At 40.3% G+C, this 27,322-nt stretch overlaps 1 protein-coding gene across 5 annotated transcripts in view; it reads left to right on the plus strand.

Moving 5' to 3' along the window:
- Positions 1-27,322, plus strand: part of specc1 (sperm antigen with calponin homology and coiled-coil domains 1) — a 69,152-nt gene continuing 41,830 nt past the window's right edge. The window contains exons 1-3 of one of the 5 annotated variants that reach the window (XM_027178643.2): positions 1-155; positions 16,684-16,882; positions 17,699-17,834. In XM_027178643.2, coding sequence (XP_027034444.2) covers positions 16,718-16,882; positions 17,699-17,834 — 301 coding nt within the window. In that variant the 5' untranslated portion in view covers positions 1-155; positions 16,684-16,717. Of the gene's footprint in view, positions 156-384; positions 524-1,665; positions 1,808-16,683; positions 16,883-17,698; positions 17,835-22,842; positions 23,188-27,322 lie in introns of those variants that run through there. The other 4 variants (XM_027178645.2, XM_047808958.1, XM_027178646.2 and 1 more) reach the window with 4 other exon arrangements.

A 27,322-nucleotide genomic window follows, 5' to 3' on the forward strand; every position in this document is an offset into this window, starting at 1 on the left:
TATTTTTCCCTACGCACGTGGCCTACACTACCCAGCATGCACGTGGACTATTATGCCACAAGAACGCGCGCGCCACCTGGTGGCCATTAAAGCGATACACGCTCGCGGAGCATCACAGAGCTGCAGCGCGCGCATCAGCAACGTCCGGAAAACAGGTACGTTTTTATTTCTAATAAATAATAATAATACATTTTTCACTCTTTTTTCACTTTTTTATACATTCTACACGTCGTACACGGATTGAATCTATCCAGTTGAGGTGTTATGAGGAGAATTCGCCCGTGGTGTTCAGTGACACCGGTGTAGCTTTGAGCAGTTGACAGTTTACTTCATTACACTTTAATTTTTCTAACGGTCGTTTCAGGGAACTGGAATTAGCCGGTTAGCACAAAGAGCGAGTTAATGACCGGTCTCTGGTGGAATGAAGGTAAAGAGCTGCTTAGTAACGATAATGGAGTGTGTAGGAGACTGCGGTGAATATCCCTGAGGAAGCAGGTTCAAAAGCACGAGAGCTGTTCTCAAGGTTTCAGTACATTTTCTTGTGAAACTTCTAGCTAGCTAACATGCTACCCTGTTGTGTAGAGTTAGCTTAACAAGTGGTTATTTTTTTTGTTGTATTGTGTTTTCGGTGTTAGGGATGTTGTAGCCTAGTGGTTAAGGTGTTGGACGGCTGACCAGGAGGTCATGAGTTCGAATAGCAGGTCCACCAAAGCTAAGCTGCACCTGAGCAAAGCCCTTAATCCTCAATCACTGACCAGAATGTCATGAGTTTGATTCCCAGTTTTGCAGCCTGAGCAAAGCCCTTTAACCCTCAAAAAACCCTCAGTATTATTGCCCACACACAATATTGTTGAACAGTATATGTTCACATACAGTATATGTATACATCACTAAATGACAGAAAAGTAAATGTGTTAGTATATACACGTTTGTCTTATTCATCTTAACACACACTATATCCTGGTTACGGTTGTGGCTCAGAATCTCTGAGATAGTCTTTTGAGATTCTCTGTGAGAGACATGAATACACCCGGGATGGGACTCCCTCCCTAACCCTGATTACATCACTATATATCACCCAAACACACACACAACAAAGACAAGAACACAACACTGTTTTAGTAATGCTACACAAGTCTTTTTGTCATGTGTCGTTTATTCATTAGGACCCGTTTGAAAACCTGTCATTTTTGTACCCATGTACAATGTAGAGTAAGACAGAAAAAGGAAGGGAGAGAAAGGCAAAATGCAGCGTTTTATTATTTTTAGAGCACTGTTTATAGTTGCTCATTATAATAATAAGCAGTGGTAGCCTCCCTTTGTAGTTTTACTGTAAGCATCTGTAAAAAAAAAAAAAAAAAAGTACTATTTCTTTTTATTTTATGGGCACTGAAGGGGTCCTACATGGGGTTTGGGTTACGACAAGGGCTGCTGTTTGTATAAAAAAGAAATCTAACCACATGCTGAGCTCATAAACATCATGGGGGATTTACAGCTTTTAAAATAGGCTGAAGCAGCTGGAGCATCCTTTTTCTTTATAAATTCCATGTGGACATGTGGGCCACGCCTCGTTCTGCGCTGCTGCTGACAATACTGTAGCTTAGATATTAGTCAGAACAGAAGCGTTAAAGAAGATGTATTAATGATCAGCAGGTGATGAATCAGTTTTTAAGAGCAACATCGATATGGTGAAGCTTTCTGTAAAGTGACATTTAGTTATTCTTGCGTCTCCACTGAAAGTCCCCGGGAAAAAAGTCTTCAGGACAGAGGACATGTTATGTTCAAGACAGTGTACAAAGACAGGCTGGTGAGTGAATGTTTATTGCTCATGTAATTAATAACCAACTGTGGCACAATGCTGTGGTACAGGAGAAATAAAACAGTTTGGTTTCACGCTGCTTTTGGAAAGCTTTAAGGTGGTAACAGTAACTCCGTTTCTCGTCTGACCACATGATTATTGATTATCATTTTCCTCTAACGTGACATCCTATCGTCTTTAATTCTGTATTTCATCAAGGGACTTTTGTTATTCATTTACACAAATTAGGCTTAAACATATCCTTATACCATTTTTAGAACTTTCCATCTTTTGTTTTTAAAAGAAAATGACTGATCCACTGCACCGATATGCCAGGAAGGGAATGGACTATTCTGTTATAATCTGAATAACAGGCTTCATCCATGTCTTTCCGCGCACTACATTTCTGGATGTGTTGATGCCTGGTTCAATGAAATACATATATATTTTTTTCTTACTTTACCAGAAGTGCAGCTAAAAACGGCTCATATAAAACATCCCTCCTCTGACAGTTTTGTTTGTTGGTAATTACACCCTTTACTTTCTCAGGGCCAGGCTATCCAAGAAGTGGAAATAGCCTGAAATGTGTCACTGAGAAATGTGCCCTCTACTTAGAACATGTTGTCCTAGATGGAGCTGAGTGAGTCACAGAGGAGATTTACACATGAACAGCACAGAACCAAATGAACACTGTTTAGCTAACATTTTCTTTTTTGTCTAAAGATATTAAATCATGACATCACATAGAGCATTCAGATTAACTTTGGAATTACAAGTAGACAAGGGTTTATTCATTTATGCAGGTGCACGAGGCTGTTTGTCTTCATCAGCAGAGCATCTATGCCCTACTGTTATAGTACTATAACACTTCCAGCTTTATGCAGCCATAAGAGAGATATTGCCTGTGTGAAAACAATGGACTCTGCTGGCAGGTTTATATGTAAAATGTGTCCATGTTGTCATGGCGGAAAATAATCAACAACCGCTTGGTGTTATGCAGCCTGATGCTTAGCAGAGTTAGTTAAAAACCAGTTGATTTTTTTCTAATAACATCACATCTGTAATTGTTTGATTCTGCTTATTATCTAGTTGCATGTTAATAATTTTTTAACCAGTTACACTTATTTGTGTGGAACCTCCACAAGGCCGGTTAGTTCCTGTTGTCTCAGTAATAGCTATAAACAGTTGTTCTTTCAAAACACTCACTACTTCCTTTCTCACACAAAGGTTTACCATATAACTGATTGCACATACTAGATACATTGCAGTGCCGTAGTGTGAGACAAGCCGTTATTTAGATGCATCACTTGCTGTATTTATCTAGTCATGGCTGTTGACACCAAAAATATGCAAATGAGATCATTAACATTTGGAATGTACAGTGTGAAATGCCAGATTATAAATAGCTGGTATTAATTTAAGCATGGGTAAAGTATGAGCTGTGTGAAACAAGATGAGCCAGGATTGTGTTTACCTGAGGTTTACAAGGGCTCAAGGAAAATGCCTATAGAGAACAAAACTGATAGTCAAGTTAGCAAAAGGATTCAGCTTTCTCCTTCATATGATGAATCTGCTTACTGTTAACTGTTAGTTAAATTAGAGTTTTAGAGGAGTAAAAGTCTTTAGCCTGCATGAAGAGCCATGAAAGGTTTCAATCCAAATGTAAAAGCGCTCAGCCTTTCAAAGCACGTTGAAGAATGTTAAAGTATCGATTGAGAACCTTACTTGAAGACAAGGTTAGCTCATCCTTTCTTTTCTCTTTAGTGTCTTTATAAGTGGTGGACAGGCAAATCTGTTTCCCAGTCACATCGTCCACTTCCTGTTATATGGCTCATTACAGAACCAGCATGCAATGCATGTACACACACACACACACACACTCTCTCAAGCTGGAGTGGCTATAAATAGACCTCAGGAAAAAAGGGGCTGTGTAAGGAAATTGGTTGTGGGTTGTCATTGGTTGGGCAGAGTGTGTGTGTGTGTGTGTGTGTGTGTGTGTGTGTGTGTGTGTGTGTGTGTGTGTGTGTGTGTGTGTGTGTGTGTGTGAAGGACGCTTTCATGGAGGACAAGGTTCAACTGATTTTTTATGTCCTTTACATTAGTAAACATTAGTAGTGTGTATGTTCTGCATCAGTGCACAGACATTGCGGTGATGTCAGAGATGCTGTGCATTACTAACAGTCCAAGATGACATAACCAAAAACAGTTGTATGCAATGTCCGGTACCATGTGAAGTATTAAGAGCAATCAGGTTCAATTTGGCAACTCGAATCAGATTTTTGGCCTGTCTAAATTAAGGAGGTTAGATTTCTATAGTCTCAACCACAAATGACAAGACCTAAAGTACAAACAGACTTTTGCAGTTTAGATTAAGGAATATTTTGTAGACATGCAGCTGTGTTTTTGTCATTTGTTGTGTGGCTCTTCTTTGACATCAGAGACGAATGAAGAAAACCACAACATGGATGAAAACCAGGAGGAAGGCAGGTCATGAGAGGAGAGGAGTGTATCTGGCCCTGGAGAAATTAAATTAAAAAAAAATGTAAAAAAATAAATAAATAAAAGCATTCAAAATTGTCAGTAATACATAATGCACAGGTAAATCACCATGTTAATAGTGACATTCCTGCATCATTACAATAATACCCAACACGAGTTTAACAGATGTGAATATATTCTACAATAAAAAGCTTTGTGGTGGTAACTGAATATTCATAGTAGTATTACAATCTCTGTTCATTTCACTGGACTACTAAGCTTGATGTCTGTGTCGAGGCTTTATGATAGAGCTAAAGACAACTTTCTCTTGTAATTGTGTATGCTGCAGTGTTACTCTTGCCCTACATGCTATTCTCCCTCCTCCTCCTCCAATGCAACACTGCAGCAGAGTCAAATATAGGCTACAGACAGTCATTTACCACATGCAAGCCTTGTGTCAACTGCACTGTACTGTACACGTGATCGTTAAGACCGGACACTTATCTCACTTGAGTATGTGATGCTTTAATTCAGTTTTGCACATTTTGTACAGTGATTTCTAAGAATATTTGCAAGGGCTCACATAGCAGGATGGACTGAGCAACGCAGCACTTAACTAGTTTAATACGCGTCTTGCTGAGTGTGTTCACCCACAGAAACAACGCAGTCTCAGTTTTCCTCATCTATTCCATATATAGATTGGAAAAGGGAAATATACACACCTTATTAACTCTACAAACCAACGTCAATAACGACAAGAAAGCAATGGAGGAGTTCCTCCTAAGCACTCCAGTAATGCAGCTCGGCCATTGCAGCATGTTGTCTGAGGTCTGTTACAAGAATACATTTAACCTGTTACATCATTCACAAGTGGCATTTTACTGTAGGAAGTCCCAGTTTACATCAAGTGATGTCTGATCAATCAGTAGATTTAAGGGAATGCTACATTTCAACCACTCGATTGTGTTTCCTGCATCTTCCCTTTTCACATTTATGTCATTGGGTCTTTTGGTGAATTGCTGTGATCAATTCTTTCAAAATTCCTTTATTTCTGACTCACTTCAACTTTTCAAGTTTCACTTCTTTTTTGTCTTCCTGTTTTAAGCCGAGTTTTAAATCAACATTCATGCAATCTTTAGGTCATTGTAACACTAGCTTTTATTGACGGATACAATCCCCAGCTTCTATTACATCTTAGTTTTTTTCTTAAAGTAATTCACTCTTAACTAAGCAACATGTTTATGCTTATTGTGGATACATATAGCAGCTGTTGGTTTAAAGACACTCATTCATCCTGTATTGTCCCCTTAAGGGTTTATTACCTCCACAGGGACAGAGTAGATCATGTTGAGAATGTACAATGAGGCACTTGTGGTGTATATGTAAGGCATGGGTCTGTTCATTTTCATACTATTAAAAAACGTGTTATAAGCCTTATAAGCTACTTGCAGCCAGAGCTGATCAGTTAGTTTAAGATACGCTGCTTCATAAATCAAAAGGATGTTAAAAGCAGAACATGGAGCGCAGTTATAGATTCAACCGTATGTCTCTTTGTATTGTCTGGCCAATGAATGAATAGAGAAATAAATCATGCAAGGATCAATAGTATGATTGAATTTATTCGGAGGTTCAATTTATTCGGAGGTTCAGTGGTCTGGTCTGAATTTTGATTCTGGTGACGTCTATATTTAGGTGATATGTCGTGGATAAACACATGGAAGTTGTTTTGTTTTTAAATATTTTATAGTCAACATTTAAAATGGAGGAAGTTCTAAAGGATGTTTGTGCAGTTACTGTGTCAGCCAGTAGCAGTGCACCCTACACCAGGAGCCTGCCATGACCTACAGATTCGATGGTCACCATCGAATCTGTAGAGAAAGATTGAAGGACAAAGTGTTGTAGCCGTATACAGGCTCTGCATGCACCAGACTGCAGTGCAGGGACTTTCCTCTGGCTCTGTTCACTTAAGCCAGTAAGTTAGTGAGTCTCTTATCTACTTAGAATTCAGCTCTAAGGTCTGTAAGACTGCATGGTTCTCTACCATGAGTACCTTTTTAAAAAAAAAAAAAAAAAAAAGATTTCCATCTTAATCCATTATTGATTTTGTTATAGCATAACATTATAAGCAAAAATTATGACCTATTTTTTTTGGAGTTTCTCTCTCTCTCTCTCTCTCTCTCTCTCTCTCCCTCTCTCTCTCTCTCTCTCACTCTCTCTCTCTCTAAGTTTGAGACTAATAGGGCAGATCGCTACCTCAGTGCCCAGGAGAACACAGCCGTCCTTCCCTTGAATGCTGTTTCTAATTGCAGAGATAAGGACTGCAGATTGAGGACGTGTTACGATCTGAGCATTCTTCTTCGCTCAGAGAGGGATAGGGAGAGAGAGAGAGAGAGAGAGAGAGAGAGAGAGAGAGAGAGAGGGAAAGAGAGAGAGAGAGAGAGAGAGACTGCTTGTCTGCACATCACACTCGTCATTAACTTTGGGTCAGAGAGAATTCAGGATTATTTATTGTGGCGTTTCAGGCATGTTCAGCCAGAGGTATCTGATCTCTTTCTACTTACTTCTTAGGGTTCATTAATGGCAAGCTACTAACGTTACTTTAAGGTTAATGGCAAATGGCAATGCTTTTTCTGCTATACAGTATATGTGAAATTGTCTACATTTTGTATGCAAGGACATTTTTCTCACCTTAATTATAAGTGAATAACTGAATGGGCATAAGAGTTAAGCTAGACATGTGCTAGGGTAGACATGTGCTCATGGTCAAGTCCTTTTGAATATTGTCTAGGATTTGTCGAAGCTTAGATTTACTATCTTTGATTGGCTTTAAATCATTTTTCTAGAAGATATAATGGACTCTTTACCAACACGTTAACTCCGACAAGCGGGAGTTATTAGTAATAATTGCAATGACAATTATTTTCCTTTATTATTCTTTATTAAGTTTCAGTCCCTTGTATTTATATTGAGAAACCTTAGCTATTGACTGGCAGATGCTCTTGCGTTTGTTCGCCTTTAACAGTTTGTGAGTTTGTGCTTGGGTTTCTGGATCGTGTGATAGTATTGAATTCTAATCAGCAATAGGCAATGCTAAGAGCTCATTTGTTTTGTCGCTAGACATATTAGATACCTCTGATCTCACTGGTGCACAAGCAGCATCAGGTTACATGCAGCTGCCATCATAAACGCAGCATTTCTCATACATGTCAAGGACACAGGAACGATTTCTGGCCAATGACGCCGTTCAGTTGATTAAAGCTCAACCATTACTCCTGCGATAGGTGCCTGTATTTTGCTTGGAGTAGACGTAGGCCAAAGGAATGTGCGCAGGAAACGGAATGCATACTCAGTCAGCTCGGGTGACCCTCTAACACCTACCACCACGTCATTTTATAGCTGAACAAATAATACGCTCCAATATGACGAATGGCAGGTTGCCATGAAAGTCTTTTTCTGCTTTGCCTTATAATATGCTCATGATTTATTCACGTGTAACTTCATTATTGACAGCTATCATCAAGATAGGGTTTTGCAATGCAGGATCATTCATTGCAAGATATTAAACTTGTGTTACACAGTGATAAGCTTGCTTGTAGTGTACATGCTGCATGTCCTCAGTGTGCCCACGCTAGTTTCCGGTACTTTCACATATTACAGGAGATCAGAGGGATGCTGGAAAAGTTGTAACCACAAGGGAGAAAGGGGTGGGAGCTCAAGACATCCTGTTTCAGCTTTATGACCCTAGCCTTCATGACTTGGCACTTTACCCACCAGAAAATTGACACACACACTGCACACTGAGCAAACCCAGGTGGAGTACAGATGCTGAAGCCCTGCTGACGTGGTGTATCGTTCACTTAGTCACAGACAGCAGGTTTGTACAACACATAGTGCTCTCTCGTGGTTAATTCTTGTGCTTATCCAATTCAAATAAAGCCGTCTAGGATCCTCGCTGATGTTGTTACTTTTGGAGAAGTGCTGTCATTTCCATTTGCACTTTCAGTTTTGTCAGCATTTAAATTCTTGAGCAATAATTCAGGATCTATATTTGTTACATTTATGCTCGATAGTATTGTCTTTGTCACAAAACCTAGTGCTTTGTTGCTAATGGCAGCTAACCCTTGCAGCATAAAATGCCCACTATGGAACATTTGTTAGAAAAAGAACAGAATTCCGACTTAAGTTTGAAATATAATATGGTCTGGTGACACAGTCGTGTGCTTCAGTAACAGGACCCTCCTCCACCGTTCTGATGGCTTTTTTCCTAAGAAGGAGCCATCGTCCCCCCTCTCAGATTAGAGCCCCAGCTGCTCGTGGAAAAGAGTGACGAATACAAACTCAAACAGCGAGGTCCGAAAAAGTCTTTCAGCGATGTGTTGGCTTTTCAAGACTGCAGAAAAATATTTGATCCTTCATTGGAAGGCAGCTATGTTTAAGCCAAGAGACATGGCTGGAAAATCTATAAAGAATCTGAATAGATTTGCAGAGGACTCGTTTGGTTTATTCCGTTTTATTTACATAGACAATCCGCTCCACGGACCAAAATAACACAACGCTGAGGTTTGAGAACCTAGTGTGAAATCAGTCACTGGACGTGTTGTATTTGCTTTTGTGTGTTTGCTTTTCTGGAATAAATCGCAGTAGGATTCCTTCGTCTGTAGGCTGCTGGGATTCAAATAGCTTTTTCAGAAATAATGCAGCGTACGTCATCGAGAATAGAGCGCTATTCTTCCACTCTGGAATTGTAGTGCTAGCATTTACCCCTCAGCCTCAAGGCTCATTTGAATAAAAGACAGTATTGGTGCACTCTACAGAACGAGTGCTCTATGAATGGGATGTTTGTGAAAAACAAGCCCACAAACTGCCCAGACTTCTAGACTTCATATACCGTCCAGTCAAGGCAAGACGTTACCATCCACGTAAAAAACACAAAACTATACAGCGAGAAACTGTTAACTTTGTTAGTACTGAGCCACCAGCCCACAGTCCTCAGACCACTTGCGTTATGTCACACGACAGGTGGCCGTGTCGGAGCGGCTGCGTTGTCTGGCCTCCTGCCTACTACACATTCTGCGTTATCTAAGCTGCTTCGCTCTCTTCTGTTCCTTCAACTCGGTGAGATTCAGAGCTGCGTACTCAGCGCTGTCACAGCAGAGAGCTGACATTTCGAATGAACTACTTTATAAAGAGTGCAGGAGCACAGCTGTTCTCATCCATCTGTGGCTGCACATGTGGCAGAACTAAATAAAAGCCTAATTAAACATGTCACTGCAGTCTAGATGGTAACTCATTTAAATCCCAAATTGCAATTAAAAGCTGGTGTCGTTCTTCTAACGAGTGATGGTCTTATTAGGTTAATTTTATTTTACTCCACGGCTGCAGTTAACAGTCTGTCCCTATTTTTACTCTGCGTATGCAGATTGTACAGAAAGTGCACCAAAAGTGTGTCATGATTGAAATGGAGTGAGGCTTTAGGCAGGAGCTTGCTTCTAACTCTGAAATCAAAGTCTGGGCTATTGCTTTCTGTTTCCATCCCTTTTCTTCCTCCTACCCTTTTATGTAATCTGGACATTGATCAAGCTGTCGCATTGAATAGGAAACCTAGAAAACATGTTCGGTTATCATAATGCCATATACTTTTCTGAATGCACACCCCAAGCTCTGTCAGGTGGGTTAAAGTAAGAGCAAGCCTCTTATTTGTTTTTATTTCAAAACATCAACTGACTTCTCACAGAAAAGCTTCATTGTACATATTTGGAGCATCAGATGTCACTGTCACCAAAAATATCATCAAGTGTTTATTTAACTGTTGGATGGCACTTAAACTTGCACCCACATTGATGCATAAAATTCTGCTCTGAGGCTTTTTACTCACCCCCTTACGCATCATTTGCTTTCAGACATCACACAAACCCCAAACCACACGTAAGAAAACCCATACCGCAGTAACGCGAACGCTATATACATCAATTTTGTTGATACAAAGTAGTAATCAATTCCCACACACACTGTTTAGCAGACATAACCACAATGCATAGTGCTGTAATCTCGAGTATACACCGTAGTAAGATTTTGTATTGTATAGCACTGTAGATTCTGTGTTTCTGGAACATTGTCCTCAATAAACAGTGGTTATGAATATGAGTAGACAAATCATTGATTTGAGAAGAGACCCGGACCAGAGGAGCCTACTACATGAGTTTAGTGCGGTGCTGTTTATCAACAGGTTATTTTCACATGGTGATTTGTGTCCCACAAGCAAATTTTTATATTTCAACTCCTTTGCTAATTGGTTTGCTTTGTTTTCTGCCTGCACATAATGAAACAAACCAAAGAGCAAACCTTTGGCTGAAAACGCAATTAAAAATCATGAAAACCAGTCCAGCACATAGACAAAAATATAGGAATAAGTAGCTTAAATCATATTGAGTGTTGCAACCGCCGTTTGTTACCTTTTACTCCAATTACGATTCCGGTCCAAATCTGGGGACCCAAATCGCAATTAAAAAAACACATTTTTTGCAACATTTCAGTTCTGTCTTCTTGGCTCGTTTCGCACCTCACGGCTCACATTAACACAAAAATGTCTCTCGCCACCCAAAACACACAGCACGCTAGTTCACGTTCTATGAGTCAAGCACCTCGCTCAGACGGTCTGGGACTGGTTATTTTTGGTCCTAATTCTGTGTTCCCGTCTGCCTAAATGAAGCACACCAGGGTTCAGTTCAGTTGACAGCACACTAAATGACCTGTAGGTAAATGATATTAGTCATATATGTGTTTGCACGTGTGCAAGGTGATGGTACTTAATTCAATAAATGAACGCTTGTTATTTTTAATCGAGTCCTCACTATGTGCCCCTAAGCCTGTCACTATTGTTATGAAACATCAATTAAGGTTTGTGAGGCTTCATAAATGAAAGTTGTTTAGGTGTGACACTCTCATTAGGCAGTTGCTGAAGAATGGATAATATGGACCGGTGCTGTCTGTTTTAACTGATAAAGGAACGGTTTGAAATTTACCCAGCCTCAGCAATCTCTCTCTCTCTCTCTCTCTCTCTCTCTCTCTCTCTCTCTCTCTCTCTCTCTCTCTCTCTCTCTCTCTCTCTCTCGCTGTAAAACTCTCTGCTCACACACTGCCTGCTTCCGGATCCTGCTCAGGGTGAGGAGGTAGACAAGGCATGTGGCTGTATCTCATGGCTCTGTGGGCTGTGTTATGTGTTATGAGACTGTCTGCTGTGAACCTAGTCTGGCGAGTTGAAACCTGAGTATTTACACGAGAGGAGACAGCAATCCAGTAAGTACTTTTCTCATGATTTCTCACTTGGTGGAGCACACACCTACTATCTAATTTGAATATAATGTTGTGTATATAAGTGTTGTTGTAAGTAAGTGTTTGGGAATGTTTGTATGGGCTTTAACTCAAGGACTTGATCATTTCTGCATTTGGAAGCCGACTCTTTCATAACTTCCTTGTCTTTAGTTTCACATCCTTTAGTCAGCTAAATAGTGTCTGGGGGGAAAAAAAAACATTTTGTACTCCACTGGACAATTTTACAATTTTAATCCCCCGCCCCAAACAAATAGTCCTAATGAGGATGTGATGAATCCATGTGATATTTTAGCCATTGTTTGTGTGTGTTTTTTTCCTGTGGTGTACACCGGGCTGAGAAACTGAGAGCGCTCTTAGTCATGTCTTGCTTCCTCTCTCTCTTCTTTAAATAAAAACACTCACAGGAAGTTGACAGCTAGTTATTAAACATAGCCATATCTACAGCAATGAATCTTTGCTTCTATTATTGCCTATTAGTGCACAGAATTAAGAAACATTAGAGCATCTGTAGCTCCCGAACCTGCATCTTAAGACATGGACACCCAGTAGGCTTTGTGTATAAATATGAATAAAAAAAAATAGATCATTTGATCTAGTCATTTGAAGACTGTTATTGCTTCTGCTCAGACAGCCTTATTTCTGTTAGATGAGATTAGAGGATTACAGGTTTGGCTTTAGTGAGCTTCAGTACTGTTGTCTATAACCAGGGGCCTCTGTTTTTTTTATTTTTTCTTCTTTTTTTTATATCTTCTGTTAAACAGAATGAATTGTTGACTGAATCATCTGACTGACTTTTAAATATCCTAAAGCGGCCTAAACTTACTAACCTAAAGCGACAGTTCAAAAACAACATATGCATTCTTGAGCTTTGGGACACTCTGTTTCTGTAACTGCCTGAGACACATGACAAGTTCCTTTGAGGTTTCAACGAATCTAGTTTGTGTAAGGATAGAAATAAGTCAAATTGAAACATTTCCTAAACTGACTTTTTCACACTGGTTATTTGTCACACAGCAACAATGACTCTGAAAAACGTCAAATTTCAATGTTCTCGTGGTTTGTGTTTGAGTAAGGAGCGATAAAGGAGGGTGAACCTGCCAACATATTATATTAATAGACTGTCTTATAGTCTAACATGTGCATGAGTGCATGTTTTACTCAAAATGTTGCACAATCCGTTTTGAGAATTTGATTTGCGAATGGTAGCACAAAATGACTGACCTACAAAAAAAAAACAAGAACAGCTTCCTGATACATAACCTTTATCTCATACAGTATGAGACCTTAAGAGCACAAGATTGCATCACTACCAAACATGGTATAATATGTCATTGGCAAAAGTTACAAATAGCTGCTTTAATGTTGTGGCCTCTTTAATCTATTTATTTTTTGGTTTCTACTATAAATTCCTCACATTTTTTCCCATTCCTCCATGGGCTGTGTTCATGTCATTGTTTTTTGTTTTTGTTTTTCAAAAATTTGATTAAACCTTAAATTAACAACAATGTATTCTTAGGTGGTTCTCAGTATATCACCCTTCTAAACATTGTTGCAGACCAAATACCCCACTTCATGGCAAAGGAAATCCTCAATTTTCTTGGCCTTATTCAACAGGATAATGCTCCCTGTTGATCACAGTGCAGAACCTGTAATACAAATCCTGACCAAGGGTTCATGGTGTACACATGACCTAAACATCCCCCAGATCTCAAGCCCTCCGAGCATCTGTTGGACGTGCTGGACAAACAAGTCTGATTCATGGAAATGTCTCCTTGCTGCTTACAGGAATTTAAGTATATACTGCTAACGTCCTGCCGCCAGATATCACAGCACACCTTCAGATGTCTTGTGGAGTTATTTTAGTAACACAAGGGGGACCTACATGATATCTGTCAGGTGGTTTTAATGCTGTAGCTGATTGGTGTATGCCAGTATATTGACTATTTTTGTGTTATTGTTATTACAATAGATGCCTCTATGGAAGATTTTTTTTTTTAGCCTTTCAAAAAACAAGTGCTCAGAATGTTGCAACCCACAGGGTGCCATGGTGACTAGCATCTGAATATAGCACAAATACAGCCTTTGGAAGCTGCAATTTGTGCTTCCCCTGAGTTACACAGCATACGATGGTTTTGCAACGTTGCCCAAACTGAAATCTACACCCCGTCTTGAAGGTAACTGCTGAACATAAGTGGAGCACATTATGTTTTAAGACTTTGATATCTTTTCTCAGGAAATCTAGCTTTGCCAGATGAAGGTATTGTATTGAATACATTTCTACATTAAATCTATAATACAGTATTGTATATTATACAGTATTGGATAACTGTATTGTGATCTAACCTTTGCACTTTTATGACAGGGTCAGTGAATTGGATTTTCACCATTGTTGACAATTTCCTAAGGTGACAGGGTGCAAATGTGTTTGTCTTGCGTTGGACAGAGAGTGTCGTTGTTTAGCTTCAGACAGGAAGCGTATGCTTGTTTGACTGCATGTGTACATTAGGGAATTCATTCATTCATTCATTCATTCATTTTCTACCGCTTATCCGAACTTCTCGGGTCACGGGGAGCCTGTGCCAATCTCAGGCGTCATCGGGCATCGAGGCAGGATACACCCTAGACGGAGTGCCAACCCATCGCAGGGGGCACACACTCTCATTCACTCACACACTCACACACAATGGACAATTTTCCAGAGATGCCAATCAACCTACCATGCCTGTCTTTGGACCGGGGGAGGAAACCCCCAAGGGGTGGGGAGAACATGAAAACTCCACACACACAAGGCGGAGGCGGGAATCGAACCCCGACCCTGGAGGTGTGAGGCGAACGTGCTACCCACTAAGCCACTGTGCCTCACACATTAGGGAATACTGTATGTTGTCAAAAATTTCCAGCTTAGTGAGATTGTCTTGTAGGATGAATCAGTATTAAATCAGTTAGAATATAAAATCGAGAAATTATGTATTACATAAATTTTGATTTACTTTCACCACTGACACCCAACACCCGAACGATATGTTTTATGAACACAAAGCTGAAACCCTGTAAGAGAGAGTTAATAGATCAGGTGTTACAGTACTCAGGACATATTTGTTTGTTTTCCCCACCCTAAGCTTGGCAGACTGTTTAGTGAAGAGGTAGGGCTTCCATCTGTGTTTGAAGACAATCAGTGAGTCACCTGCATGCCAGGAGAGAGAAGAGTCTTAACGTCTTCCTTTTATCAGGAGAGATGAAGGGTCAAGGGTGCCAAAGGGAATATTTGATAAGTGCCTTTAGGTAAGGAGTGGCTGTTTTGACTGTTAGGAGAACAGAGATGACAGCTGGAGAAGGAAACACATAGCAATGGAAGTGATGTGGAAGAAGTTTACATTTACATTTACATTTACAGCATTTAGCAGACACTCTTATCCAGAGTGACTTACATTTTTTATTTCAGTTTATACTCCTGAGCAATTGAGGGTTAAGGGCCTTGCTCAGGGGCCCTGCAGTGGCAACTTAGTGGACCTGGGATTCGAACCAATGACCTTCCGGTCAGTAGTCAAACACCACCTTAACCACTGAGCTACCACATCCCACAAGTTGGGTAAATGGTGAACAAGCTATGTGTTTGAATTCTGCATGAGTTACAGGGGTGTGAATGCATGCACTGGAAAATCTGTGTGGAGTGAGTTATTGTTACAGTAGTCCAATCTTGAGGTGACTGAAGGTTTTAAAGGACGAGCCTAAATGCCCTAAAAGTCAGTTTAGCAGTGTGAGAATAGTAGTACACCAACGTGTGATATCCTCCCCCCCCCCCTCTCTGTTTCACTCTGCACCCCTCCAACCCTCCTTGCTTCTGTGGCTTAGAGCACCAACAGCACTCTTTACTGTTACAGACACTCATGACTAATGGAGCCCTGTCACCACTTTGACCTGAGGTAAACAGGAATGTGTCTGAGCATTTGGTTATGCAATTTTCTCTAAAATCAATTCTTTGAATATAAGTTTAATAAAAGAATGTCCACAGTACTATAGATATAGACTACATACTATACATATTATCTTTGTTATTTTAACCAGAATGAAATATTTTACAGCCAGGTTTCATTTAAACATTTCATTTTTTTTAATATGCACAAATAACTAAACTATTGAATCTGGGTGTGCATTGGGTGGGTGGTCTGCTGTTTGTGCATTTGCATTGTGCTCTGTAATTAGCATTAGAGGCTAATCTACAATGACCCTCTACATTCAGTGAGCATCATGATGTATCCACAGTGACATGTACACAAATAGCACAAGACTGAATATCATTTATGTAAATCACATTGCCTTCACAAATAGACTTGAATATCCTCTGACACTCAGTGCTTTTTTTTTTAGACTCTCAAATCCAAGTCTCTAGAGATACCAGCTGTTAGTAGCTGCATAGGTCTGTGCACTTTTTCACCCCACCATCAGTCAAATCAATGAGACCAATGAGTAAACACTTTCCCCCGCTTTGTTCTCCATTCTGTTGCTCCTCTGTAGTAAAGAGCACTTACGCTTCTCCAGAGAATAGCTTTCTGTCCACTTTTCTCACATTACCTTTCCTAAGTGCACTAATGTGTCCTGTGTTCACAATCTGTCCAGGATAACTACAGTGGTGGAGTAGAGATATAGGATCCTTGCCGGGATCAGTTTCACGGTACTATGTGAGGTTTAGGCTTGCTGCAAAGAATTACTACTTTTCTATAAGTCGTCCATGTTAATGTTGAGCAGGTGTGTGGGTCCTTGTAAATAAGTCACTTAAAGGAGTCCACGGTACCATACATTTTACTACTCTTCCTTAACTCACCTCTTGTTATTTCACATCCTCCCTCTTTTTTTCCCCTATTCCTTATTTCAGAATTGTTTCTGTTTCTCGCTCACTTCACATGACTCCTTGCCCTTTTAGAGCGAATTGCTTGTTCAGGTTTATTTGTGTTTTTAGGTGAATTGTTTTCTTTTCTTTTTATTATTATGAATATTATTATTATTATTATTTTAAGTATTGTGTTTAAAAGTATTGTATTTTCTAAACACACTTTGTTACTTCTCTGCGTTCACAGCCCGGGTGAGAAACGGCAGTAAAGGTATAGAGTCATGTTGAGAGGGGGCACCACTAAGGTGGCGCTGCCCAAGACAGGAGCTCCAGAGCGGGGCAGGCTGCCGTCTTCCATCGGCCACACGAGCACCTCCGGCAGCACTTCGACGATGAAGACGTCCCGATCGTCTAGCACCATTGCCTCCGACCTGCGTCTCAGCCGGGTGAGAAATCTGAGAAACATGTGTATGGAGAAATACATGATTATTTAAAAATGAGTAATTCTTGCTGTAACAGTGTATAAGGTACAAGCCAGGTCTGTCTTGAGGCAATATCCATTATTGATGAAGGTATAATTGGAAATTCAATCTTAAGAAATGCTAGAGAGAATGAACAAAGAGGGAGTTGTGAAGGAAGAAAGTGAATAATATACTGTATCTGGGTAAGAATATGGAACGGTGCAGAGCCTAGCCAAATCCATGGTTCATTAAACGCAGGCTGTTTAATACGACGTGGCAGTAAAAGCTGGGACGTCTGACAGGCATCAGAGTGAAGACAGAGTGCAACGTGTAGCTGCGTCCATACTTACTTTAGGAATTGTACTTGAAGGCTGACAGCAATCTCGAAGATTAAAAATGTCTGCCGCTTGTATTCACCCTGACCTTGAGCAGAGCCACTACAGCTATTATAGCTAGGATTTATTTCGGTACGGTTTCTTTTATATACCAATTTTAAGACATTGCTACAAAGCAGTTTCATAGAAATTCAGATGTCAATACATATTCAGATTCAATCAGAGAGTTCAAACACATTAGAAGGTTAAAATAAAAATAAAAATAAATAAACTCCCTTAAGATGAAAGTCAATACAGAAGACAATCCAACCTCCTCTGGGGATTTCTGGGTAGTGGGATTTTAGATCAAGGTGCTGCACATGTTTACCCAAAAGACTGTAATCTTAAATATTTATACAGCAACATGCTGTGATTCCGACCCCTTGTGTACGTGAGTATATATTTGTGACTTTGTGTGTGCATGTAGCTGAAGCGGGCAAGCAGTGATGATGCTCTGGCCAAACCTGCTCTGGGACCAGCAGCTCCAGCTTCTCGCCTGAAGAAAACTATCACCACTGGAGCTATTTCAGAGCTGGCAGACAACAGACCACACAGCTTATTGGGTAGGAAAGAATGTTCAGAAATCTTTAATTAAACACCTTCTCACACACACACACACACACACACACACACACACACACACACACACACACACACACACACACACACACACAGACAATATATAACATTGCATTCTATAAATCTTACAGTACCAAGAAAAAAGTTCAGATCCACTTATTTAAATATTTAAATACAAGCTATACAGAACATACAGAAGCAAACGCTGTAGTTATCTTCAGCACTCACTAGGGGGCGTAACCATAAGCTCAGGTCCTGATTCTGTTTGATATTTGATTCCAGCACCACGATTTGAATCATTTTGATTCTCTGAATCTTTAGAACAAATTTGGAATGGAGAAACATTATAACTGAAAATACTTGTTTCTCTAATAATCTAACTAACTAGCTAAAATAAAAATGTCTGCGAAAAGGAGTTTATTATAAAATATAACATTTATGTAAAATATGAGCATAAGAAAATGGATCGAAGCAGCGCTAATTATATCACAACTTCATAGGTAGTGCAGATGTGGACCTCTGCTGTTCAAACCTTGCAGTTGCATTAGACACATAATTGAAGAAGGCATACTGAATGTGAATGGCACGTTTTCACAATGAATGTCATCAAATCTTTGCATCACCTTTGTGTTGTGATGCACACACACTCACATGTTATATGCTGTGAACTTTCCTGTCTGGTTTTAAAAAGTTCATGTGACTATTTTCATCTTCTGTTATGTGCCACAGCATGTCCTGATTTCTACAACATTCCTGACATTTTTTTTTTAAATCTAATGTTTTAATAGATGGGATATTTTAGCTATCAAACTCAAAAGTGAAAAAAGAAAGAGACAAGTATTCACCAACACCACTAGAGGGAGACATTTTCTTGCCTGACGTTTTTACACAGCACACACCACATCCTGTGATGATAACGTCCGTGCAGCTGTTTGAAGAGGTTTTTCTTGGACGTCATTTTGGACCTGCTGTCCATTAAGCATGAGGTCTTGGGTTTATTTGTTTGTGCCCTCAGGTCATGTCAGTGTAGAAAGCAGGACGTTGTTTCCGATATTATCTCAGGGCAACAGAAAGCAGGGGACGTCTTTGATCAGTACGTTTTTCGTTCTGATTAGTGTCCTGTTGTGAGAGTGTGTTCTTGCAGCTGTGTGTGTGTGTGTGTGTGTGTGTGTGTGTGTGTGTGTGTGTGTGTGTAGGTATGTTTAAGCCTTTTACAAAGACCAAATGTTTCAGTAATACATGAGAATTTGATTGTGAGACTTTTCACAATGCCCTAAAAGTCAGTTTAGCAGTGTGAGAATAGTAGTACACCAACGTGTGATATCCTCTCTCTCTCTCTCTCTCTCTCTCTCTCTCTCTCTCTCTCTCTCTCTCTCTTTCTCTCTCTTTTAAAATGGGGTAAATGGGGGAAAACCCATTAGTTTCCCATTAAAAGTTTTGAAGGTGAAGCATGTCGGAAAACTTTTAAAGACCTTGAATGTTTTGCTCCTGGTTTTTGTTTTGTTGCTTTGCGTGGGTTACACAGTCACGCCTCTGTGTGTACATTTCCCATCCATGTGCACGTCTGGGTGATGGAGGCCGAAGTTAATTACACACCACTGACAGCTACGTACTTTGAACCTCCGTGTTTTCCTGAAGAGTTTCTCTGGCCGCTCTCAGGCCGAGAGCCGTGTGTGTTTGTGTGCTTTTCTGACTACTAACACATTATATTTGTTTGTTTGAGCTGTTCCATTATAGTAAAAAACAAAATCACATTATTCTGGAGAACAAAATGCAGGGAAAAAGTGGCAGTTTTACACACTTTGTGTAATCAGGTGATGGACAGAGCACTTATATTGATTATAAGTCAAAGATATATTAAGCTTATTTGTATTTGATTGGTTTTGGAGGCAGAAACATTTACGTTATAATCACAACTTTTAGTTAAATCCAGACCGCCGATTTGTCTGTCACTGCTTTGTGTAAGCAGATGAAGCTTTCAGTAAACTGTGGTGTGTTTGGATTCTCTTACATGGTCTTTATTAAGCTCATAAAATAAATATGAATTCTCTCTGACTCTCTGAGAATTCCTTGCGAGGTTCACAAGATCTCAAAATTGGTAGGATTTCCAATTCTACCAAGTAAGTCCGTACCAACTCAAGTACACACTGTCATTAAAGCCCATTTCATTCACTACCTGCATTTTTTGCTACTATCCATAGATGTGTCATTTATTTTGATGGTATCTGAGCTATATTTATATTATAAATAGCTTTTTTCCAAAACAACAAAAATAGCCAATAATACGTTCGCTGCAACAAAGCTGCACTATATATTTGGACCAGGCGAATGCCCTAATCAAGTCTGACAGTCATGATAGGTGGACAAGCAGCATGATCCCATTAAACACATGACTCTCTACAGTCACCAGTCATGCATAAATAGCACACTGTCCCATCCCAGCTGCTGTACAGTAAGTGCTGCTGAGTTACACGCCACTGTTTACAAGCAAGATAAATCCGGCTCCTTTCAGCTGCACCTCTAAATATAATTGCTAAATATAACCTCTTGAAAGTGAAAGAGTTTCAGTTTTATTATGAAGTGAAGATTTTTGGTCGTAGTTTATGATTCTGATAGCTGACGATATGTTAGAACCAAGTTCCAACTCCCAAGACTTCACATTAAGATACAGTGATACACAGTAAGATGTCAAGGCACTGTATTATGACTGGTCTTACACTCTGTCCCCCACTTCCTAACACGCTGGAACATCTGGATCCAGATCTCATCACTTCACAAAGTTTAAGGAGTCGTTCAACCTAAAGAAATGTTTTGACCAATTCATGCGCTCCCTCCCAGTGGCAAACCGTCAACCTGTCCCTGGTGTGCAGATCTGTTAGTAGACTCAGAACATTGGCAAATCAGGCCAATAATCGGGCATAAAATCATCTATTGTGTAGCCAGACTTACCTGTGTGTTTGCAAACAGGTCCACATTCATTCCTCTGCAGGTTTTTCACATTAGTCGGGCACATCCTCTATCCGATATATAGGCAGCTCTTAAAACATTTCAAATCAAAGCTTGCTTGACGGAACTCACTCTTGGTTGACTGTAAGTCTACACCATTACGTGTAACCCAATTAAGGCTTCCTGAATACTTCTGCAGGATTATCCACTGAGAATAATACATGATGTGCTGCATTTTTAGCTGCATCAACGTCACACCATGCCACGTACCTTATGGGAACGCCTTAAAGATTAATGCTGAGGCATTCTGAGCTTCCAGTCATAGTTGCAGCCCAAAGACACTGACTGCTTCTCCATCTCCCAGTAGAAAGAGTGTTTGTCAGTGTTTCTCTGCCATAGTGACTAATAAGAAGGATGCGGAGCAAGATGACACTGCTTAGGGTGTTTGGTCAGTGTATGCAATAATGGGAAATCTTGTCTTGGCAGGTGTGCAGTCATACATAGGCATGTGAACGCCTCAGTGTGTCATAAAGTGCTGCAGAAATCAGCAGTGTCATAATCACCTCCTGGGATCATGTTTACTGATCATGCAGACAAACATGACTGTGACACAAGCTTACAAGAACACAATTATACACCCAAACAAATGGCACAGGAACACACACTCCCCATTAATGAGAGTGTGTCAGCCAAACACAGGCTTATCTCTGAGCTAAAATGCAATAACAGTCATTCACCTGTCTAATTAACAAGGTTAAACACTGAAAGAAATCAGTCCTTTTAGGATGTCGAATGGTTTTCAATGCACTTGAAGGGATTTTTCTGTTGGTGGTTATTTTTTTAAAGGGTTCCAGAAATGTGACTGATAGAGAGAGAGAGAGAAAGGAAAGGGGAGATAGATAATCATGAGCAAATGAGAAAAAGGAAAAGAACGGGGAACAGATGATCTGCAGACAGCAGCACTGTTGCTGTTCGAAACGTTGCTGTTCTCAAGCCAGCATACTTGCACATCCTTAATGTGATTAAACAAAGAGTTTTGCCAAAAAGCAGAACCTGACACATTTTAATAACAAAGCATGGAACAGAGAAGGCACTTCATAAATAAAGGAGATAAAACTGTGCAAACAGAATTTGGTTGAAAAAGAATACGTTGCATGGACAGAACTGATCTTCTCTTCATCCTCAAGGGAAAAGCTATTTCAGGCGGCAAAGTCACATCCGTGCACCTTCCGCTTGATTTATTTTGTGGCTTTTACGCCCATTAATATTTTACTCGCATGCATTCTGAATGAGGAAAAGAGGGATGGAAGATCATCTCTAGGACTGGGAGAATGCCACATGGATGGCAGTACAGGCATTTGTGGTAACCACCAGGCTCCTCTGTTTCTTTTTTGGTCACCTTGAAAACAATGTCCTGCACTTTGTGTGTGTGTGTGTGTGTGTGTGTGTGTGTGTGTGTGTGTGTGTGTGTGTGTGTGTGTGTGTGTGCGTGTGTGGATAGACAGAAGAAAGTGAGTGTGCCAAAGTCCAGCCCTAATCAACCAGACTGCCTCCCCAGCAGAATGGATGGATGAGGTCAGGACAGTTCACATTTGGAGGAAGAAAAGGGAACGATCCACCATCAGGAGCCTGACAGAAAGACAAACAGAAGCCACCCCCCGCTTTTTTCCTCTGTTTCACTTCATGTCTTTCCATCACTCCTTCTTCACACTCTGTGCCTTGAAAAAAAAAAGTTTAGGAAAGTGAACAGGACAGTGAGAGACGAAGAGTGCAGGGAAAAGAGACGAAGACTGCAGGGAAAAGAGAATGGGGAAAGGCGGAGAACAGTGACTGACTTAAAAGGATCAGCTCCAGGACGGACCGACTGACCTCAAGCTGAAGCCAGCGGAGAGAGGTAAAATAAGAGAGGGAGTGTGCGCGTGTGTGTGCATGTGTGTGTGGCTCTGACAGAGGAAAGCCACTCCCATTGTGTATCCCTGTGTGCGTGTGCACGTCTAATGAATAGTCACAACACTGCTGCTGCCTCACTGTGTCATATGAGAGAAAGAGAGAGAGAGAGAGAGAGAGAGCGAGAGAGACTTGCACTGGATATGGGAATTTTGCTCTCAGTGACAGCCGGACAGCAGAAAGGAAACAGAACAATAAAGCAGGGAGCATCTGATAAACCGCATGCAGGACCGGCTTAGAACGTCTCCCCGGCACTGTGTTTGCTCTCTGATGGATTAGTGCATATTGTGTGTGTGTGTGTGTGTGTGTGTGTGTGTGTGTGTGTGTGTGTGTGTGTGTGTGTGTGTGTGTGTGGGGAAAGACAGACAGACGAGTGGAGCTGATCTCTGTGAACAGACATAGCCATGGGGAACCACGCAGGCAGGGCAGAGGAGCCAGAGTCAGGTCTGAAACATTGCTGTTTATTTGTATCTTTGTCTTTCCTCCTTTACTCTGATTCCGATTCTCTTTCCTTGTTTGTTTTCTGTTATTGACCTCACTTTCGTTTACTTCCCCCAAAAATATCCCCCAGGTCCATATTCAGCCTCCGGGTATTATAAATATCGACAGCCTCTAATATTTCACGAACATGATAGGTTTTTTTCCTTCTTCATCCCATTGTGTGTACACTCTCTCAGGTGCTGATCACACGGCCTCACGTCAAACTAAACATGACTAAATTACAACAAATACGCTCATCTTGACAAGAGGGTTTTGTTTACTTATGTCTTATTAGATGTGTGTGAGGTATCAGAGTGCAAGGGAAATATATCTGTGTGTGTGTGTGTGTGTGTGTGTGTGTGTGTGTGTGTGTGTGTGTGTGTGTGTGTGTGTGTGAGAGAGAGACTTTCTGACATTTCCTTAATTGCCTTGATCGACCCTGAACATAAAAGAAAACCCATTTCCATTTCATAAGATTGTTTTAAATGGATGACACAAATAGCATTAACATCTAAGCTTTAATCATATTCTTCGACTAATGTAAAGCATTTTTTTCTATTCTAATTAGCAATCGAAATAATCATCGTATTAGACAATTTCAAGCTTGAAATGAGTGGAAAAATTATCCAGAAAGAGGTCAAAGTGGTTATAGTTCATTTGCCTTTACATAGTTTTATATATATATATATATATATATATATATATATATATATATATATATATATATATATATATATATATGCTATGATAAATTTTTTCCTCTGCACGTGCAGATCGATATATTTACATTTTTCCCAGCTGATTTGCTTACTCGGGTATTTCATCATGAAGGCGACGTAGGGAGCTTCCTACAACGGATAGAAACAGTCTCCACTCTAATGTGAAAACGGCAGGGTTTTTGATGTAAAACACAATTTAGTTCAACAATTATTCTAAGGGATATTTTACGGATTACAGGAAAAAAATAATACCGTAAGTGTGCACACTCTTAAACTAATACTGTGTCGAAGCAGCTTTTGGTTTTATTACGCCAATCTTGCAACTCAGGTCACCCAACAGTCTGAATCAGGTCTGAACTTTGGTTAGGACGTTTCAAAACATTGATATTAGAGAGAGAGAAAGAGAGATAGAGAGAGCGAGAGGAGAGAGACTTTATTGATCTAATGAGTAAAATTCCTGTTACAGCAGCTTAGTCAGTTACAAGATATCTCACACACACACACATCAATATTCTTTTAGTTAAGCCATTTCTTGTTGTTTTTTTATGTGAAAGGTGAAATTCCTTTTCATCTTCAGCTTACTATTCGACACCTGAAGGTTTTCGCATTAAAATCAACTGGAATTTAAAGCTATTCTCGATTCATTCTCCCTTATTAAAAGCCACAGTTTTGGCCGGCGCAGCCCTAAAGCCCCCTATTTTGATTGACAACTTTCAACAGGTGAGATTCCATGCATACTTTGTAATCTCTCTGAGCCCCAGTAATTTGGAGGAAACCAAGGCGGCATGATGATCGAATGCGACTGGTTCGTTCTAAACACTGCCGCATCCCCAGGTACAGTATATAAAAGGGTGCCCTAAAATGTTTCTGGTGGGTGTTCAGACCTTTTATATCCATTGTACATGAATGCTGTGTGTGTGTCTAGGTGTCTGGGTGTTAGTGAGAAAGAGACTGTTAATCTGTAGCCTAATGAAAGAGAGGCTTTAAAATGAAGCCTTTGTGGTGTGTGGGTGGGGGGGTTGGGGTGGGGGGGTAGGAGGTGAATGAAGTGGTTTGTGTGTAGCCTGGTTGTGAAACATGGGATCACAATAGTGATTTTATCCGCCATCAGGATGGAAAGCCCATAGTGTGTGTGTGTGTGTGTGTGTGTGTGTGTGTGTGTGTGTGTGTGTGTGTGTGTGTGTGTGTGTGTGTGTTGTGTTCTCCGCCAGCATACCACAACACACAGAAAAAGCAGAACACACACATCACATTTTAAGTTCAGTATCATCACAACCTGTTCCTCTGTTTGTGACCGCACCACTACATTACTAACTAAACTATAGTTCTCTCTGATGCCACTTGATACATCGACTGCCTAATATTCTCAATCACAGCACGTGCACTGCCTGAGACTCACTACGATCACAACCCTGGGAGCAAACACCAGCATAATTCATTCATATCTTGGTATCTTTTACTGACTCTCGAATCGTTCAGTTTCGGAGCCAACCGTAGCATCAGATTCCTTTTCTTGGCATGGCGTGGAACCTGACATGATCTTCTGCTTCGCCGGGCTCATGTTAATTCAGTCTGCTTTTCAGCACAAGACTAAACCAAAAGAGATCAACAGAAATGTCTCTCTTCTGGACTTACAGCTTTAACTTTAAGCGTGTATGTGTGCGAGTTCATCTTTCACTCTCTCTTTCCCCAGTTACGGGGCACAAAATGTCAGGATTGGTCGGTCATATTTGTCCTGTCACTAATACTAAGCAACATGTCATGCACTGCATTTAAAAAATAGTGTAGTCTTTTATTCAGTGAAGTAATCACTATGATTTTCCAATTTCTGACACAAAGATTGCACAAGCTTTAATTAGTTCAGCTTTCAAATAACACAAACTGACTTTAAATTCCACTGGTGTCTGACCACTACACGTTTGGGCTCTGACTCATAGCCAGAGCATTGGCTGGCCTTGTCTCCACTGTCTCTGCATGTTGCGGGAAGTAAGAGGGGGGGTGCAATGTTTTGAGGGCTTAACACCTCCCTAGCAGGAAACAGCAGCTCCCCTTTTGTCCTTGTATCACTTCAAGAACGTGAATCATTTCCCTGTTCCACATGTGAGAGCTCACCAGACCTGCATAATCAAATAACATTGCTGTTAGCTATATCCTTTAAACTCGAGAGCCATGAAAATAGTTTCCTTCTATTTCTAAACTCTATTTTTCTATTTCGTTCTCGTGTTTTATGTGTTTGAGCGAAAGTATGAGACATATTTTGCTTTAAAGCAAATAAGGTTTAGAAAAGTAAAGAAATGTATCTATTGCCTGTGCTCAACAGTGCTGGAATATGGTGCATCAGTCTGTTCACAGCCTATTAGGATACAAACTAATAAATTAAATACAAATACCAGCCCGTTGCTTCTTTATATGTATCCAATAAAACGGGTGAGTAGAACGAAGAGAGTTTTGTGCTTTCATGATCAAAAAAGGTTTGAGGAAAGTTCAGCAGTGTCTGGGCTTGCGTTGCCCAAATGTTTGAAAGTCTGTGTAATGCTAAGTTCAGCTGCCAAGCGATTTTGTCGAAGGGGGATGTTTGCAAGAAGGTTCTGATAGTGTTGCGTGAGCTTTTGGTGATAGTGACGCATTGGAAGAAGACACGGACAATAAGGCGTGCTTGGCACTGTGCGTGCATTTAGCACACTGAAAAAACAATTCTTTCCAGGGTATCATATCTTCATGTCAACACAGAGAAGACAGAGATGTACTGTGGATATTTGTGGCCTTTGCTCAGGATCTGAGCTTTGTTGAAGCATTTGGGGGTTTTGTGCATCTTTTTTAACTAAACACATTAGATGTCTATTCAAAGGTGCTCATTTGATCAGAACTTGATTCTCTTTATTACGAGCATTTTGCAGATGTTTGACTTGACAGATTGGTGCAAGAACCATCAACAATTGCTCACCTTCCACTTTCTAAGGAACATATGTACACTTCTTCTGCCCAGAAAACCTGACTGGATGTTTGCCACATGATTGGGTGATTGGGTGAAACATGCAGTCTATCACATACTAAAAGAAAAGTGTTACGATGTGATGTGTAATATGACATTATATTTACATAGCCCTTATCTATCGAAGATCGACGGTGGTATCGTCTCAGGCTCTGCGAGGTGGAAGCGTGCATAATGCATGCCGTGTACACGTTACATCATTTACAGTGGAAAATACCAGAAGTTGGTTAAAAGAGTTGGAAGTTGCAAGTATTAGCTTTTACTCTGTGTTTTTTTCCCCAGGATTTTTTATAGTTTTTTATTCATGCATTAATTAATTATAAAAAAGGTCAGAAATGCAGTAAAACTGAAGTCGGGACTGTAAATGTGGTGAGTTAGTCGGCAGTAA

The sequence above is a fragment of the Tachysurus fulvidraco genome, chromosome 26, assembly GCF_022655615.1.
Source record: "Tachysurus fulvidraco isolate hzauxx_2018 chromosome 26, HZAU_PFXX_2.0, whole genome shotgun sequence".
Lineage (NCBI taxonomy): Eukaryota > Metazoa > Chordata > Actinopteri > Siluriformes > Bagridae > Tachysurus > Tachysurus fulvidraco.